The 19,491-nt window shown below is 46.1% G+C and overlaps 1 protein-coding gene across 1 annotated transcript in view; it reads right to left on the bottom strand.

Moving 5' to 3' along the window:
• Positions 1-1,295: 1,295 nt before the first annotated feature.
• The window catches only part of LOC128910089 (A disintegrin and metalloproteinase with thrombospondin motifs 3-like), a 109,289-nt gene continuing 91,093 nt past the window's right edge, over positions 1,296-19,491 (bottom strand). Inside the window, exons 13-22 of the mRNA XM_054202936.1 lie at positions 18,823-18,998; positions 17,253-17,386; positions 16,614-16,737; positions 13,354-13,434; positions 11,609-11,772; positions 10,834-10,999; positions 9,961-10,093; positions 8,904-9,111; positions 8,170-8,287; positions 1,296-4,066 (exon numbers count right to left, since the gene is read on the bottom strand). Of these exons, the coding sequence (XP_054058911.1) occupies positions 3,495-4,066; positions 8,170-8,287; positions 8,904-9,111; positions 9,961-10,093; positions 10,834-10,999; positions 11,609-11,772; positions 13,354-13,434; positions 16,614-16,737; positions 17,253-17,386; positions 18,823-18,998 (1,876 nt within the window). The 3' untranslated portion in view covers positions 1,296-3,494. The remainder of the gene's footprint in view (positions 4,067-8,169; positions 8,288-8,903; positions 9,112-9,960; positions 10,094-10,833; positions 11,000-11,608; positions 11,773-13,353; positions 13,435-16,613; positions 16,738-17,252; positions 17,387-18,822; positions 18,999-19,491) is intronic.

Here is a 19,491-nt window from a genome sequence, read left to right as displayed (position 1 = left end):
ATGCAAATATTCCCCCCTTTATTTATTGTTTTTAGAAGTTATCCAGTGTGACAAATTCCTTTAACTAGAAGGACAGAAATCTCTCTGGGAGCAGCCTGGAAATCGGCTGCTTCTAAGCAAAGAACACGCTCCGTCAATGGGGAGGAGGATTTCTCTTCTGCATCTGTGTAGCCACCTGGTCCTAAAACTAAATCCTTCCAACAAAGACACAGATATTTCCATGTGAAATTTAAAATAGAGTTTCCCCCCCCCCCGCCTTTCACTGCAAGAGGCTCCTGCCCCTGCGGCACCTGCCAGGCGAGATCTTACCTTGGGCACGAGTTATCTTCCAGAGAATTAGGGGAAAACCCCCATGTGAATAATACATGGAAGAGTGAAGCCCCTGGAAGAAACCAGCCCTGTTTTGTGCTGTGTGAATGTCAATTTGCCTAAACCTGAACTTCCTTTGTGCATTTTAAGGACTTGAAAAGGAAAAGTACGACTTCTAGTTGGAATAGAGCTGGTCAGCACCTTCCTTCAGATGCTGGTTGGAGCTACTGGAATCTGCCTTAATGGTAACTCAAATGCTGACAGGCTCAAACTGTCCCTTGAGAGATACCCCTAATGCTTTCTAAGAGTTAAAAACTGAATTTTGTCACATGAAAAGCTCCCTGCTGGTCTGCCAGAACTTTTTGATTGCTATTTTCAGCGGCTCTCCCCTGGTAACGTGTTGAAGTTGTGGCTTACCATTAAAATTCCTGCCCCACAGGTATTACCGTGCCAAAAAGCCCCCTCCAGTGGGGCAAAAAGGCATCCCAGAATTTTTATTAAGACTCCTGGTGATGAAATGTCAGCATTAGCGCTCTCTACACCAACGTGAATGCCACTAGACACTCACTTCAGGTTTGCTGGCCCCGCTTAAAACTGTCGAGGACGTACCCAGAGACCGTAATCCTTGGCAGAAGGTGGGAAAACAGAGGTTGAGCTGAGACCTGAAGCCAGAGTGACACAAACTTCTCCTGTCAGTGCAGCGGTTTGGAAATCTGGCCTCTCAGCAGAGATGTAGTAGAAACTAGGTAGAAACTCTTTCCTTTCCCCCTGTTTCCCTGCATCCCGGCCTCTCCAATGGCAGAAGCAGGACCTCAGTGGTTAAAAATCAAGTTAGTTAATTCAAATGAACTTTTTTTTTCCCCCCAAGACAATAAATGTCATGCTTGGGATGTGAACAGCCCTTCGCTTCACAAAGGACGACACTCAAAAAAGCGAAAAACAGAGCCTGCCCCCGCGAATCAAAGCAGAGAAAGACTTGTTCTGGTAAAGATTTTATTGCTCCGTGCTCCCCAGTACAACCAACAGGATCAGTAGTGTACACTTTATAGAACGAGAAATGAGCTTGGTAGAAAAGAAATCCAAAAGGTACAACGATTATCTACACCCATGTTGTGTGTGTGTGTATATATATATGTAGAAGATAAAGACAGAGAGAAAAGTGAACTGGACTTTCGGGGAATGGGAAAGACACAAAGACACCCCATTTGTCTGTCTGAGGCTCAGGGATTGTCGGTACTGTCTACACACGAGTTTCTGGGCCCTTCCAAAGCCTGGCAGAAAGGCAGCAGCAATGCATTAGCGGAGTCAGTCCAGGGGTTGGGTCACACGCGGCCCCACAGCATCCATCCCGCGGCCCCGCGCTTTCTCCACGGCGTTATCCCACCCGCCGCCTCCATTCCCTCCGAACGCCTTCTGACAGCAACTCCCACCCTGCTCTCCTCCTGGTGATTCCGCTAAATCCCTACAAACGCTTCCAGAATTTAATCTTTCGGGGTCCTCATCTGCTTGATAGCACTTTAGAGGTAGGTATCTCCTGTTCTGTTAAAGGAGTCGATCGCCAGGACTTTTTACGGGGAAGCAAAAATTGCACGCCAAACTTTAATAACCTATTTAGAAATTAAAGATGCCTGTAATATAAAAAAGAACCTGTCAGAAGACTTTTTTTTTAAGAATAAGATCAACAATTTCTCTACAGTAGTTGAGTTAGCTTAAATTTCTGTTCTATGCGTACAACACAGCATGTACAGGTACCTAATTACATCTCTCTCTTTTATCTTGGCAAAAAGAAGAGTCAACTGCCTCTAGTGTAAATATTTAGTACATAAAATACTATCAAGAAATCAACTTTTAATAAATATCTTTACTTCTCAATGCTATATACAAGTATTTTACAGCAACACGCAGGAGAGGGTGCGACGGGGCGGGCTGTGAACAAGATGGTCAGGGACAGAAACGACTCGTCCCTTATTGCAGTCAGATGCCTTGTGGGGGTGGAGATTTTGAGGTGAACCACACCAAAAAATAAATATCTCTCTCACCTTTACATCAATGCTTCCGGTAGGGGAAAAAAAAAAAAAAAAAAAAAATCAATCCTCTTACTTTAAGTCTTGCCACAGCTATTTCTCGTCAGCACCTGTTCTACCTCTGGGATGCTTTTTTCAGCTTCAGAAATCACCAAGGGAGCATCTGGAGAAGAGAACGGGTTGGTGACTGGTGAAGGTGACAGCGCTGACGGCATGTCCAGGGTTTCCTGCGCTGGCGGGCGAGAGGAGAGGGATGGGATGGGACGGCGCTGCTGCTCCTCTGCGGGGCGCGGGGCTCATTCCACAGCCACCCCCCAGCATTTTTCCAACCTCTGGCGACACCAAAGTGTCTAAACCTGCTTTGGACGGGTGGCTGGCTCCACGCAGACTCCTATCTTTAGCTTTACACTTTTTTTTTTCCCCCTATTTCAAAAGAAAGCATCACGTTGTTGATACTCAAGACAAAAAAAACCCTTTCCTAGTGTCAGCAGATGGAAACAGAACTCCTCCTTTCATGATAATGCTGCTTTAAAAATCACCTCTTGGAATGTGAATAAGGCAGTACTCGATAGCAGGCACCCAGCAAGTGTCCAGAACACAACACAGGTAAACAGTTGTCTGACAGCACAACACTTCAAAATATACTGACTTTCCGCAATATACAGTATTTACACAACAGCTGCAAATTCGCTCATACAATATCCGTTTAGATAGATAAGTTAGCAAAACAAGTCTTATGGATTCAGTTGTTCCATTGCAAAAAAAAAAAAAAAAGTGTTTTGTATAGTGTAAACGTCTGGTACCTCTTGGAGTGGGGCGTTTTCTACGTGTGAATGCTAAAAACCCAAAAATAAAGAGGTGAGTGCTGAGGTCAGGGCCGGAGCGATGCCCTCGGCGACTTCTGCTCATGGGCAGGAATATTCTTTGGTGCTTGCCTCCCACGCGCTGAAGCTAGCCAGATAACGCAGTACGGGAGGAGGACGGGAGCAACCAGAAAGTGAACCAGCACTTCTCATTCGTCTTATTTACAGGGAAAAGGAGTCGATGACCTGCAGCGTCCTGCTTGTGGAAAGCAGCATGCCCCAGAGTGCCCAGAAGGAAGGACGTGAAACCCAAAGCGCCAAACAAAGCCTCTTTCCGTGACTCTCCTCCACGAGGTGTTCATCTTTCCACGGCGGAGGACCTGGAAGGCCAGCTCTTCTCAATGTGCTTCTCGCTCTTCCTGGAGGCTCTCGATGGCAAAGGAGCACCCGCCGTGGTGTTATGAGCTGGCACCACAGGAAGAGCTGCTGCCAAGGCCAGGGCACCATGAGGACTGAGGCTGCTGCTGTTGGAAGGCAACTGGTGTAGCCAAGCAAACAGCCTAGAAGTCTTCCTGGCTGGTGGAGCTCTCCATTGCGGTAATTCAGTGCCTTTGGGCTTGGTGTTGGACGGGGAGACGTGCATATCAGCGTCTTCTTCCGAGAGTCCACCCGGAGAACTTCTGCCAGGCTGGAACTGCACGGAGTGGGGCACTGCAGGCGTTGGCATCACCAAAGCCCTGGGCAGGTCGCTCTCCTCAAACACGACGTCCTCAGCAGTTTGGGCCGCTTGGGTGAGGAAGGGGGGTGGGAGGGTGCTGCTGCGCTTGCTGCAGGACTCGCAGCACAGCTTGTTGTAGCCAGGGATGGAACAGTAACGGGCAAGCACTTCCATTTGACAGAAGATAGATTTGTCTCCCATGCAGGGCTCATCTGCAAAACAAATGTAAAGTCGATTGTAAACGCAGCGAAGAGCACCGAGATGCCCAACAGCATTTAGGTGGGCACTGAGAAAGTTCTGCCTGCGTTTCATGAACGATGGGCTACTCAGAATAGGCAACCTGAGATGCTTCATCCCCCAAGAAACCCTAAAAAATAACCTTCGCTGGGAACCGAAGAAATGGGCAGTCACTTTGAAAATGTCAGCTTCTGTGCACAGCAGAAGCCAAGAGCTGCGGCAAGGCATGTTGTATTTACGGAGGGCCACAGACATCCATTTCCAGTGCTGACCTACCAGAGGTCCCACGTACCCACCACAAGCCACCTCCACTTCCAGCCTGAGGACATTACCCATCATTATCTATCAACAGTATTAAAACCAATGAAGTCTTCCCTTCAAGAAATTAAAGCCTAAGCAGTATCTCTCAAAGATGCCCTTCTTAAAATAAAACGTTATAGTTGGATAAAGTTTTGTTTGAAGTCTCAGTGACCGAACCCTAACTGGAGAACTGATGGAAAGCTTCTAACAGATAGGACAGACATGAGATGCCTTGAAGTGAAGTGTGTGACATTCCTTTCAGGCAGGGAAAAGAGCTGAAAGAGGTCAAAGATCTACTAGAGATCCCCAAGATGTCAGTGTTTCTTTGAGCATTTGCTGGATGTTTGTTCCACCAGTGGAGATGCAGTGGTCACGCTGGACAAAACTGGTAGAGAGGAAAGTGGTAGCGGAGGAAGTGAGAACAAAAGTAAGGCTTTGATGTTGAGTTAAGAGCACATCGGTACTGGGGCTCCTTCAGACCATCACAGGAGCTCAAAGGTGAAATCCTAAGTTCTACCGTTACCAGGATCCGGAAAAATGCCAGGAGTCTGTAACACGGGAACAGGCTGCCCAGGGTAGTGGTGGAGTCACCATCCCTGGAGGGATTTAAAAGACGAGCAGACGTGGTCACGAGGGACATGGTTTAGAGGTGGACCTGGCAGTGATTGGACACAATAATCTTAAAGGTCTCTTCCAACCAAAGCGATTCTATGAGTCTATTAAATAATTTGCAGATTTTGAAATGACAATGTTTAATACCTCCTTATTATTCTCGCCCCTGTCTCTAACTCATCCTACTGCTCCTTTGTACTGCTGCTCATCCATGGAGTTTGGAATATCACGTGCTGTGGTGGCATGAACCCAACAGAGTAACGCAGGAAGGCAGCTGGGACAGTCACCTCCTCCAGCCTGGAGCAGGGTCACCACCACCCAGAAGAGCGTCCTGCTCTTTTAAAGCCAACCCATCGGTCCGGGGGGGCAATTCCCTTCCCACGGACATCCCCAGGGACCCTCAGAGCAGAGCATGCGGACCAGGGACCTACAGACATCAACACCTCACGGGACACTGCGCTGGCAGCGGGGACAGAGGAGGAGCTCGGTGCCCCCAGGAACTACTCAAACACTTTGGGCAGAGACCGGCAAAAAGCTTCCATTAGCAGAATTCTCCTCAGATATCCCGGCTGGCTGGAAATAGTATTGGTGCATTTTACTTAAAATGAAATAATACAAAATTGTAACGCGGAAAGCCAAAAGTCAACCCCAGCTACTAAGAAGATCTGCTCCATGCCTAGTCCTCTACTCAGAGTCACCAATGATGCAGTCGACATCTTAATGAGCAACAGAGGGCACGTGACACCGCTTATTAAGCTCTGACATTAAATTAGCTTTCTGGACCGTGCTATTTTCTCACCTGAGCAGATGCTGCCTCACCGCACAGCAACAGTGTGTCAGGCACCCACATTTTCCTATTTTAAAACATTATTCACTGTAGCCCAACCTCTCCATCAGTGTAAAACCAGCTTAATTCCACTGAACCCAGTAAAATTACCCGCATCTGCATCAGTGGGGTTGTGGGACCTTGTTTATAAATAGCAAATCATACGTCTGCAGCACCTCATATAAAAAATTCCCTTCTTCCTAATCCCGACGCACGTCCTTGGACAGATGGTTTTTGGCTCTGGACAAATCCAGCATCAAATCTGCAGTTTTGCCTGGGAACCCCCGTACCGTGTGAAGGCGCTACAAGACTATTTTCAGCAGGAATTCAGCATGGGATATTCAAGGGCTGTATTTATTATGCATCTAAACTAGGAAAGCTAATATTGAAACGCAAATCTCTGCATCATGTATAGGACAATCTTTATCCTTCCGTGTAAGTGAAAGCACCCGATCTGGAAAATCATGGCAGTCAGGTTGTTAACACGCTGTGATTTATGTCAGCATATAAGTCAAAGCAAATAGTGTCACCTAAAGTGATGAAACAAACAAACAAAAAAAGTACCAAACAATTATTTTTGCCTTTCCGTAGAGACAAAGCATCTCATTTGGTCTTTTTCTCTCATGGTTAATTTTTTTTAATGTGAATTTGTGATGGATTAGTTTTTGTGACTCAAGAGATGGTGCAGAGATTTGGTTTTGTACTGATCTATTTCGGGTAGGTTCCATAAGGACAGTCTCGGAGCTGTATACTCACATAATCCCCACTTTTTATTTTTTAGGTTAATTCTGCACAACCTAGTCAACCACTTCCTAGTCAGTATGTGAGCGCTTGTATCCTTCCGCTGATGGTCATGGTAAAAGTTCTCCTTCTCACAATGTATCACTCGCTTGCCGGTAGCTGAGAGCAGAAGACACAAGAAAGCGCATCGGCTCCCTGGGGCATCTGGAGGAGACGAAGCTCCTAGAATCTAATTTACACGTTAGAGTTCGGAATTGACACAGCTCTTACAGAAGGCATCCCTGGAACTCCAAGGACGTCACCTGCTGGCAGCATCCCGGTGAGAAATCTCGCTCAAAGTTGGTATTTAGGGACCAAAATTTCAAGCAACACGTGCTTTCTTCTGCATTTTCTACCTTATGTTGCAAAGCAGCAATAGCTCGTATGAAGACATTCCCGGGGTCTGTTCTATACGGGCTCTTACATGGAGCTCACCTATTTGTCTAAGTACCAGAAAATCCATCTTTATAATCTGTCCCAGCCACAGAAACGTGACCGTTGCTCAGATTATTGCTACGGACCTGCAGGATGAAATCCTGCCTCCTGTCTCCTCCTAACCACAGAGATATATAAAGTTTAAATAAAGTATTTACGGGAGGTGGCCTCACTGTTCCACACGATGGGACTAAGCTCCACCGAGGCATATGCCGGAGGAGCTGGTGGCTCCTCTCCCATATGCAGACATACGTTTTTTCATAAAGATTCAACTCCACCAAGATTAATCTTGCATTTAGACAGTAAATCATTGGTCAGAACCACCCGACAGAGGCTAATGTTTCGCTAAGCCTAAAGCCCTGACAACCAGAACAGCCATCCAGGCTAGACAGATTTAAAAGTGAAGGAATGCCAAGGATGGAACACCACACATAAAAAGTTTGTCTGCATAAATATGAGAGAATACTACGGATATTTTAGCTGTATTCCCCCAAAACGTAGAACATGGTAGAAGCCACATCAGAAAAGTGTGGCCAAAAAGAGCCCCTTTGGTCTGAAATAATGCCCTCGGCTGCTCAGTGTGCGTCCCAGCCCTGAGCAGAGCCGAGGTTGGAAGTCCCAGGGAGCCTGTCCCAGGAGCCGAAAACCCCCACTGACCCCCACAGAGTCTTTAAGGTGATGCTTAAAGCACCAGATCAAAACTATGTGAGCAGTTTTGCCCACATGTAGCCCTTATTTCTTTCCGGTTTGGAAACTGTCAGTAAAAAAGGGGATTTTATGCCTCGTCCATGTTTTCTAGAGTCACTGCCAGTGATTTGCTCCCACCTGGTGGACACACCGCTTTATAACTCCTCCTTGATCCCAGAATTGTTTCCTGCTCCCAGTTCTTTCACTGTCACACCGGCTGGCCACAAGCTCTGCCTTCTCCGAGAAACCTGCACACGCCAACACAATTTCGCTGCTTTTTAGCCCCAAATACACGTCTTTTATTTTTCACTGGCGCTCACTCGTGGATGAAATCTATGTCTAACATCTCCACGCAGCACTGTGCCATCCGGACAGGCTGCGCGGACGCGGGAATCATCCCCCCTCCTCCCCCGCCAGGATTTTCGGAGCTTCTCTTACCGTTGCATGGAGGGAGTTTACAAACCCTCACCGATTCCGGCTTTTCTCCCTGGCACTGGTCGCCAGCGCGGCACGCGATCTGCCGGGTCTCCGTCCCCTCCCCGCAGGTCACCGAACACTGCGGAACGCACACGAGAAGATCAGGACATTCAGCTCCCATGGCAACTCCCCCAAATTAATGCGTTTAACGAAGCCCGAGGCTGGCTTTTCCCTTGCTTTCTGTAACGTTAAATTTATTCTTATGAATTATATTATGAATTTTCCTACTTATTCTTCCCGTAGCAGGTATTTGATCTTGACAATTTAACCTCAAGAGAATGTATGGGGCAGAGAAAACCAAGTGTTCAGCCAGTCAGCTGCGGGGTTCAGCTCTTTGTTCCTAAGGCTTTCTAACAATATTCAACACTTGCAGAACACCCTGCCACTGCAAAACAGCCCGAGCTGGTAAAAAATGTCATGCTGTTCCTCAGGAGCGGGGAATTGAGAAGTTGGAAACTTGGGAGAAAACCCAAGCGAAACATCCCAGTTTGTTTTGGGGGATTGCGCGTCTGATCTTGCGTTTTCCAAGTGGTTTCTGGAGAAGTCTGGAGAACTAGAGAAGCTGGAAGGTGTTATCTGCTGATTTTCAGGGTTTGGAAACCTGTCTGTCTGTCCAGCCCATGCCCAGAGCGGGCTCGGGAGGCAGGAGACGTTACCAAAGGTGGGCTACTGGCTCACGGCCACTGCTTGCCCACCTGCGACCAGGGTCCGGGTTTCCACGGGGCCGGGCAGGGCACTCGGTTGCAGGGCCTGCGGCTCTCCGGGCGATGGCCGCCGCAGTACTTGGAATGGACCGAGCGGTTCCCCCCATCGGGAAGGGGCTGAAGGCAACGCACGGTGCGCAGCTGGTAGCCCGAGTTCCCACAGGTTTTTGTGCAGTGCTCCCACTCGTCTGCCGCCCAGCTGGGGAGGGAAAAAAGAAGAAGATGCCGTCACAACTTTTACCTGTTATCCGTACTGCTGCCGGGCCAGGCAGCCCTTCGTATGCAATATTTCCCTGTAGGACGCAGTATTTTTGGGTAGGATACAATATTTTCGTGTTAGTATGCAATATTCTCATGCAGTATGCACTATTTTACTGTAGTACACAATATTCTCGTGTAGTATGTAATATTTTTGCATAGTATACAATGTTATCGTGTAGTATGCAATATTTTTGCATAGCATGCAATATTTTCATGTCGTATGCAATATTTTCACGTCGTATGCAATATTTTTGCGTAGTATGCAATATTCTCATGTAGTATACAATATTTTCATGTAGTATATAATATTTTCACACAGTATTCGATATTCTCATGTACTATATAATATTTTCGCATAGTATGCAACATTCTCGTGTAGTATGCAATATTGTCGCATAGTATTCAATATTCTCATGCAGTATGCAATATTTTCATGTAGTATACAATATTCTCGTGTAGTATGCAATATTTTTGCGTATCATGCAATATTCTCATGTAGTATGTAATATTTTTGTGTAGTATACACCATTCTTGTGTAGTACGCAATATTTTTGCATAGTATACAATATTCCCATGCAGTATACAATATTTCTGTGTAGTATACAATGTTTTTCTGGTGAAGCCACTCCATAAGATCAGTGACCATTCTCAGGTGGGTAGCAAACCCCATCCCTAACACAGGAACTCCCACCTAGAAAGCTGTCGGCACCCAGCCCCCTTTGGCCTGGGGTAACTCCCACACCTGCCACGCCGAGCAATCGTCCCCCCCTTTGCGGGACATACTTACAGAGGCTGCGTGCATTCCTGCAGGTTGCACATTCTACGAATGGGCTTTGGCTTTTTGCTGGCTTCACAGAAGCTGCGATGAACCATTTTGTTGTCACTTTTCCTGCGGCACCCGTACTTGGTGTACTGGAACCCTGGAAAACAGTTCAGAAAAATTAGGAACAACCGGTCCTTGCTAGGATTTTTGGTTTAAATGTAAGCTTTATGGCCTATTAAATGGGTTTACATGACAGATATTTACGAAATATTTAAACATGCTGACAATTTGTTCAGTTGTGAGGCACAAGATTGCTGCCCGGTGCCCTGCGGATGCTGTTTATAACATGACAGTGTGGTAAAGGCCAGAAGGGATGGTCATGACCCCTCAGTCTAACCTCTGCATCCCACCCAAATCGTGGCACAGAGAGGGGAGAAATCACCTCCTCAACACCCAGCAGCAGGTCACCGGCTAACCCGGGCATCAACCCAAGTCCCATTTTAGTGTTTTTGCCACAAAACGCATCACCTGTTGACTGTTGTATGTAAGAAAGTTATTTTGACATTTGTGTTCCCCGTTCTTTGCTTAAGAGCAATGTACATACCGCAAGTAAAGCGAACGCTCAATAGCGTGAACGTTTGAGTCCGCATTTCCAAAGCGACTTTGAGCACTGAATTTAAACACCTAAAAAGGACGACTTCTTTCTAGGCTGGGAGTGTGACACTTCTGAACAATCAGGCACTTCAGATATTTATAAGCTTGGGCACCCAAAATAACAAGCTGCTTTTAAAAAAAGGAAAGCCAACATTTCTAAAGCATTCACTCCCCCCACCTTTTACTTTTCCACTTTGGGTCATTTGTCATTCGTTATGAGAAGGTGCTACATCATCGGTTTACCTCCACCGCAGGGTTTGGAGCACTGCGACCAACTCTTTAACGCCCACTCAAAAGTGTCTATTTCTTCCTGCAGGACATTGTTGCTGTTGATAGTTGGTACCGAATCCTCGTGAATGATGTATTTGTAGGTCAGGCTGGATCTTGTGTCATTCTCCCGAGGAATGATCTATTAATAATCAAACGTAAACAGTGGTACAAAACCAGAGCTATTATTTATTCCTTTGCAAAGTAAAGAAACCAAGGCCTGTCTCTTAGGGGAAACGTGGAAGCTGCTAGTTAACTCACTGGGGAAAAAAGATTGTGTTTTGTCTTCACAGTTAGAACTAACACAGTAAGATAAACATGAAATGGACTGCAAATATCTCACTTCAAATGAGATGCATTTCTAGGCCAGCATTCTAAGCTGGCCAAGCAGGACACCATCACTGGGGATGAAAGGATGGCGTGGCCACATCGTTTACTTGGCTGAAGAGTCTGCTCTCAGACATAGTTTGACATGCAACGTGCTTTTTTTGGCTGCTGGAAGTGTCCCACTGATGTCTGACAATGCAATACAGGGCTTCTGACGGACTCATGACATGAGCAGGTAGCCATTTCCAAGAGAGGGTGACAGCTAGTGAGAAAAGGGCTTCAGGTGACCAGCCGCCCCACCGCACGTGTCTTTGGGAGAGGCATCACACAGTGGTGTTTCATCTCAGCACAAGCTCCACGCTGGCCTTAGACGTTTTATGAAAGACAAACCCATCACATCCCCACTGCTTGACACGTAACCTACCAGCACAACCACTGCGTCGTGCAAGGGCCCGTCCGTGTGGAGGGTTTCGATGTCGTCTTCTATGTTGTACTCCCACTCCACGCCCAGGTCGATGAAAGATCGGGATCTGGCCTCCTCCCCTTTCCCGTTCAGAATATAGTGTCCTGTAGCCTGGTTCTTAATTGCTGAAAGGATTGAAAACAGCGGCAGTCGCACCTCCCATCACATCATCGGCCATCACAGTGGGGATATCATAGGTGACCTTTTGCCGAGAGCCCCAGCGCAGCAGCAAGGGCTGTAGATGCGTCGCCGCAGAGAAAGGCCCTCCAAGCCCACCTCATGCACCCGCCAAATTCCAGTTTGATGACGGACGTATTCAATTTTGAGCCTCCTTATCCACGTGAATTAAACATAGAAACACAGCTAGAGATAGGCTGAAGCTCCTCTTCCTATGCAATGTCCCCATTCCCCACACTAGCTTAGTTCCCAAGAAGCACGGGTAAGAATTCAGGTCAAATCTTCACACCCATCTTCCTTATTTGCATAAGACCAACATCATTATTACTGGGAATGCCTCTTAGTATAACAGGCTCCTCAGCAGACTTCAGCTGCACTTCTTATTTTCCTCAGATTATAAAAATGACAACTTTTGCATCACATTTTAGTTTCTTTTAAGTATGTATGTATGTACCAGCTGCTAAAATTGGTAAGCAAAGAGCTGAGGCATTTGAAACCCCAGGAAACTACTTGGGTTCGGGTTCCTGCACCACACCTTGAACATCACACACTCTCAGGATCATTATTATTATTATTATGATGATGGTCCAATTAGAAGCCAATACATTAAAAATCTGGAAGATGGACTCTCATTTCTTCTTTTGTCCAATTTTTTCCAATGCACCATACAACACGATGAAAAACAACTACGCAGAAACCTTACAAGTTCCTGTGATTACAGCAATCCAAGCACAGGAGCTCTGCGGTACCTAGTGAGTAGCTCCATGAAGCCACTTGCTGCCAAAGCAAAGCTTTGCTTGTCTCAAAGGCTACGCTTGGTCCAAAATGAAGCTCTTGGACCTCAAAAGCCGAGTTTCCCCCTTTGACATCATCACAGTTGAAGCAAATTCAGCTTTTTTTTTTTCCTTTCCTATTCCTACTTCTTTTTCATAACTAATCCAACTCTGCCTGAAGGGTTTACAACTCAGACACTGCCCTAGGGCACGAGGAGCTGATTAAAAGGACAATAAAATCCATGGAAGATCTCACCCCTCTCCTGTGAGCTAAAAATCCCTTGAGCGTTAGAAAACGGTAAGCAGTAAGATACAAACTCGTTGATGACACTATGACCTGTCCTATGTGGGAAACATCTGAAATGAAATGGACTGCAAACATATCACAAGTTCCCCCATCTGCTTTCGTTAAAAAAGCTATTGCTTACCATCTGCAGCAAATAACTAAAGACACAGAATTTGATTCACGTAATAGAATACATAGTTTTTACCCATTTAAATGTGAGTGATGATGGTATTTTGTTAGTAAACATGCAAATTAGGATCAGTTTAATATTTTGAAGAACCCAAACAAGAAGTAAATACTTGTTCGCTGAGCTTATGCTGTAGGACTCGGGCCCGAACATGCCATTTTTGAATGCCCATCTTTACCCTGAACACTTGAATTTGGGTATCTCCTTTCTCAGGTTCTTCTGCACGACTGCCCCGTGCTTCTCACTATGCCTCAAAGCCAAACCTGAGGAGAGAAACACTTACCAAGAAAGTGAGGAGAAGCCTCGTCTTCTTGGATAAACACATGTCGAGCACCAGGAGGGATGTCAAACATCTTAAGGTACCCTTTGGCATGTGTGGCAGTCAATGGAGAAAGCAGAGATGGAAAGAAAAAGTAATAGCCATGGTTAGGAGCGCACCACATGATCCAGCTTCCGCTTGCAGAGGAGCGCATCCGTCACCAACCGAGAAGCCGGGGCAGAAAGAAAACGGAGCAAATAGTTTGTAACGTATTTGACGGGCCCTCCTTGCGTTTTTCCTCTTTTCGGGGAGAGAAGAGAACCCAGTTACAAATCTATTTGTCACTTGCCTAGCTGCACTGCTGTAGGCCATATCTGTTAACAATTCAGGCAAAAATACGTTTCCTATGTTCTTCAGCAAATGAGGCGGAGAAAACACGAGTTTTCGTGATTATTTTTTCGAAATCACTCATCAGCCAGGCTGGTAGATTGGAGTTTACTTACTGTCAGGTTAGACGTTAGCCTCTGAAGTGTGTCAGCTTACCTCCCAGACACCAAAGCCTGGAGCAAGGTGTCTGTAGTGCGGAGCATTTTGTCGCTACACGTCCATCTCTACGGGAGTTCACCCACACTACTTACGACTGTGGATGGAAAATCATCAATTAAATTGCTGCTGCTGAAGCGACAGGGCTGAATTCGACTCTCCACAGCTCAAAGTAAAAAGCTGTTCCCAAAGAAAATGATTCTTCTTTTAAATTCCAATTATTTATCAGTCCAAACCACGGGTAATTAGTGTAACATTAAGTCAGTATTGCCTTTAGGAAGACTAAAATCCCTCCTGGGGACCTGTCAACAGGTACTTCCATATCAAGTTTTAATCAAGAGCATCACAAGCACTATGAATGCAAGGTATTTTCAGGATTCTATTATTTTCTCTTTAACAACTGCAGATTTCATTACGATAAATCCCCGTAGATGCCTTTTTTAAGAGCCGAGTACGTTTCTCTCTGTTCTGTACTCTGCTATGCAGTTTTCCCGAGCTATCCAGCCCAGCTATAGAAGCAGTGGAGATGGTTTTTCCCAAGAGTTTTATTATTTGTGCGAACAGAAGACGTAGCGGTCAAGTGATTCTGTTTCACCCTGGCACTAAGGAACGCCTCGGCGGTTTGCCGTGCCCCTGACATGCTACAGCTCCTTGAAAAATCTATGTGAAGAAAAGAGCCAGGAATACGTAAAATCACCGACTTGGCTGAGGTGCGAACTGCATTTGCCGATCTTTTTATTGATCACCTTTTGAGCATAGGAAGCATAAGGCTTTTGCCTGATTGGGGGTTAACGACGGGTGTCTGAATGGAGATGAGAACCGCAGCAAGAGCCCTCCAGCCGCCGTGGATGCCCCTCTCTCTGCAAGCACTTCACACTTACCCAGCATATTTTTAGACTCCTTGGTTTCAGAAAGGGAAATATTGCGAGCTCCTTTGGGCAATGTAAATGCTCCTCTTGTCTTCCCTTAAATAGAACACCTGTAATTAGTGCTACGGGAGCCAAGTCCTGTTATTTCATTGACTGTGTTTGTCAGCCAGATGGTCTTTACAAGTGTGATGTATAAATTATGTCATGTGTTCAAAAGCATTTAAAGCAGAATTAGACACATCTAGCAAATGTTCATAGTCAATGAAAGTCAGACCAGCGAAAATTCGGGTAGGTGAGTTTAAGTTGGATACTTGCAGATTTCATTTTCCAGAAACTTGAATTCTTTTTGGCACCTCTTGCTTACATGTTTTCCTGTTGGAAGAGGTCAATTAGTCTTTTTAATGACTGGATTGCCAAAGTTACGGCAGCAACAATAAACATTCCATAACCACTTCTAGCATGTCCATAACCTTTTGCAACTAAGTGGCCGATGAGCAGCAGTAGTCCTTGCTCTGTCTCCTAGCACTGATTCCTGCATTATTCCCTGTCCGATCCATCAGCCTCCGGGGAACCATCCCTTTCGGAAAGGTGCTCTACTCTAATTCGATAATTACAATCAGCAAACTTTTCCACTTGGTTTGTAATAATTAATAAGCATTTTCAGCAGAGTATTTGATGTATTTTATTTCCAGTCGCACTTTAGCTTATCTTTGTCCAAGTTTAGTTTGTCTGCTCACTGCCCAACCGTAATAATTAATGCTGCAGTAAAGCTCATTTCACGGCAGCAATTACCAGCCTCTCAACTTTAAATGCAGATATTCACATTATCTGTGCCTTAGCCTTCCTCCGCTCTGTCTTAAAACACTTAGTCCTATCAGACAGATATTCCTGAAATAACCGGAGATACGCTTCCCTGAGTAGCTTCCCCAGGCTGGAGAAAGAAAAAGCAATATGGGAAAGCCTTAAAAGTACAAAAAGCACAGCAAAATGTACAAGATCATACTGCCCTGGCTTAACGAATAACTGACAAAATAGAAATTTCAGAAGAAGTCCAAGGAGATCCTGAATTATTATTGATAGGAAACATGTTGCAAAACGCCCCAGAGCACAGTCTGAAGATTTGAAGCAGGTGACTCTTAGTTCTGAGCGAGCAAAACACCATCAGGTGTTTCACTGCACCTCAGTCACACACCTTAAAGGGTACAAGAAATGAGGAGTCCTGCCAAAATGGTTTCATATTTGGTTCAGAATTCAGCTGAATATATTTTTGATGTGTTTATTTGACTAAAGGGCTGTGATTTGTGAGAAAGCGTAATAGAAACCCACGTGGACACGAGGATCCACGTGCTCATTTCCTAGGCACAGAAATGCAGATTTCCATTTAAAACTCTTTGAGTTTAGGTTTGAGAGGAAAAGCTTCATCTTTAACGGGAGAAAAAAATGTTTCCTTTAGGCCTCCTACAGCAAGAGGCACGCTACCCTTAGCGCCAGGGAAGCACCTCCATTTCTTCTGCATTTCCCTACGAGAAAAGTTGGGTTTTGTTTAGCCCAGCTCAGTGTATCCCCAGGTTATCACAAACACCATCTGGCCGGGCTTCAGCACGTCCAACGGAGAATTCAACACGCCCTGCATGGTATTTCTCGGTACGCTTGACTGAGCAAGCCCTCATCTAACAGCTCCTTCAAAGGACAGAAATAGTACGCTGTCTTAAAAATGGCATTTCCTTATCAGCGACTAAATTGGTTTTGCACATGAGCTGACAAATTGTGTTTCGCTACCCGAAAGTAGGTCTTATTTCTGCAAAAAAGCCTGACAGGAAGAGCGGAGAAGGACAGAAATTATAGCAAGCTGTGGGAAAATGCTACTCCTACCAAGCTTTTTGGGAGTGCGGGTGAAGGTTCCCTTCACCGTTCGGCAATGAGAGTTATCCCCGCCGCAGACGCCACACTTATCTTCCACCTTGTTGGAGCCGATCTCCTTGTCACAACCCACTTTCTGCAGGAAGAAGAGCAAAAAAAAGAAATAAGAGAAGGCTTTGTCATCGGTTGTTGTTTTAGTTACAGTGGAAAGCCATCACAAAATCAGCGCGCAGAGGAAACCACCGCCCAACACTCATCTGTTTTGTTGAAACACAAATTACTTGCAAATCTGGTGCTGGATAGTGGTTTTCACGTGAAAAATAGGGAGTGATTCTTGCTTGATGGTCACTGACCTTCAAGACTAAGATGGGAAAGACAGAAAAATAGACACAATTCTTCTGAGACACGAAACCAAGTACAAAAAAGGCAAACGAAACCATCAGTTGAAGGGGAGTGTTTCCATGGAACAGGTTCATTTAAATCTCAAGGAATCATGAGAAATACGATGCTGCAAATATCTAATTTGGAAACATCTGCCAAGTCTACCTCTGGCCTGTTGACGGAGCTGTTGTGGGTGATGCTGACCAGAGCCGTTCCGTGACTTGGCACAGCTCAAAACCTCAACCATGACCTTGGGCAGGTGACACTCACCACACATTCTCCGCGGACACAGATGCTGTAGGGATCTTTATAGGAGCAGCGAGTCCCATCATGTGCCAGCTGCTTCATGTACGCAACATCTCCGGTTTCCTTGGACTGGCAGTACAGGTGGCAGCGCTTGTTAGCTGAGGGAAGAGAATTAATTGCATAAATTAACAGCAATCCAGATGCGCTTCAGGAAAATATCCCACTAAAAGAGTGAAGAGAATACGGCAGAGATAGAAAGGACCTTTTACAGACAGCTATGGGGGGAAAGAAGGTAACTAGCTTGCTTTTCTGTGGATTACGGGCCTATCGCTTTGAGATATTCCTGCAGAAATCAGTTCCCTTCTAAAGAGGCTCCTCGGACTGGGTTCCCGACTATCCTTGGACTGGGTTCCTGACTATCCTGGAAGCAGCTTTCACTCCGATGCTGTTGGGAACAGGGCTGAGTTTACAAAACCACAAGGATGCAGAACAACGACACCAGAAAAATGAGTCCGTGAGAAGGTGGTGCTAAAGCCCGGGGAAAAGCACAGAGGATTTGGATCTCTTTCTTTACCCTGTTTTGAAAATACCAGCTGAACACTTATTTCCTGGCTAATGTCTGCATCTAACTCCTCAGCACATCAAACCCTATGAGCACCCACCGGCCATTCCAGCAGGAGCCGTGAGCCTCTCGCTCCAGCATGTGCTCACTGAGAGGAGGAGGAAAGTCAAGGGGAGCCTAGGGTTGGGGAAACGACAACTGTCTCACGTGGCACCCGTTCTTTCCTTCTGGGACCATCCTTTTTTCCTGCTTTTGAGTCTCACCCACACGTGCTCACACCCCCATTATTTCTGATCTCTGCGTGGCTGATGAACAAGACACCAGTGTCCTGGGTTGAGCGACGCAGGACTAATTTATCTTCCAATGCTGGGGAAAATGCCACTTTTGGAAGACACTAGTGTCTGAATTTGTGAAAATATTTACTTTAGAGCTAGCTAGGCTATGTGGGATTCAAGGTCCCGGTGTTTTCGAGCCTCGCCAGGTGCAGGGATGAGGAGGAGCAAGACCCAGGCACTTGACCCAGGCTGGCCAACAGGGTTATTTCATACCATGAATGTCACATTCGATATAAATTAGAAAGTTTGCTGTGTAGTGTCTCTCTCCCTTGATGGCGGTGGTCCAGAGAAACTCCTTGCCCTGGTGCCGGAGCCCTGAGCCCTTCCCTTCCTCCCGAAGTCGCAGCACTGGCAGTGTCCCACATTTACTGTCCCCTGCTGGGAGTGCACAGCTTCTGCTGATGGAATGGGCTGAGTATAATCCTTGTATATCTTATATTAGCATCGGGATTAATACTGGTTCTTTAGTATTACCGTTACTTATTTAGTTTTACCCTATTAAATCTATTCATATTTCAACCCTGGTGTTTCCTTGCTTTCCCCGATTCCCCTTGCCGGGTGGGGAGGGGTCCTTGGGTGACAGACTAATTGTCTGAATGACAACAAATTGTTATGGGTTTTCTCAAACCATAACACCCCCGCAAGCTCTGGGAGATTCCAGGATTGAGTTGTAATAACGGCAAGCAAGAGGACTTACAGTCAGGGTGCTCGTAGGGCAGCCAGTGGTGCTTGCTGTTCTGATACTCAAAGTGGGAGTTGCGCTGCTGACACTGCTGCGCTCTGAAGTCCTCAAAGTGCTTGGGACACTCCTCCATATTGCAAAGCTGAAACTCAAAATTGACCCCAGCACAATCTTCGCCTCCATTAATGGGCCTGCGAAGAGAAGAAGAACATTCAAGAGGTTCTAAAACCCTCTGGGCGTTAGGTCTGGGGACTCCTGTCTTAGGTGAAATCTCACATTCTATTTTAAGAGGCAATTCTGCAAAAAAGGCGCGTGAAGTGACAGAAACGGACACAGAGCAGTCACCCACCACAAATACGCACTTGTGCAATAACCTCCACGCTTGCCCATCCGTCCCCAAGGCAAACGCTGAAATGCAGAATTAATACCCGTGCACGTATAGGCTGCCAGCCGTGGATTTACAATTCGAGATTATCTAAGGTCATCCTGCAGCTTGCTGAGCTCACACACCACATACTCTTCACTCTCTTACACATCCGCTAAATCCTTGGGATGGTTTTCCACAGGCTTTCCTCTGGGAATCCCCGGATTCCCCAAAACCGATCCTGGCCCCCTGCAAAAAGCCGCGTTTCAAGGGGCTGGAACAGAACGGGAATTTTGGCAGACTCCATACAAAACGTACAT

This window comes from Rissa tridactyla, chromosome 5 (assembly GCF_028500815.1).
Source record: "Rissa tridactyla isolate bRisTri1 chromosome 5, bRisTri1.patW.cur.20221130, whole genome shotgun sequence".
Classification (NCBI taxonomy): domain Eukaryota; kingdom Metazoa; phylum Chordata; class Aves; order Charadriiformes; family Laridae; genus Rissa; species Rissa tridactyla.
The sequence above is the reverse complement of the archived record's forward strand: the minus strand, read 5'-3'. Positions and strand labels throughout refer to the sequence as shown.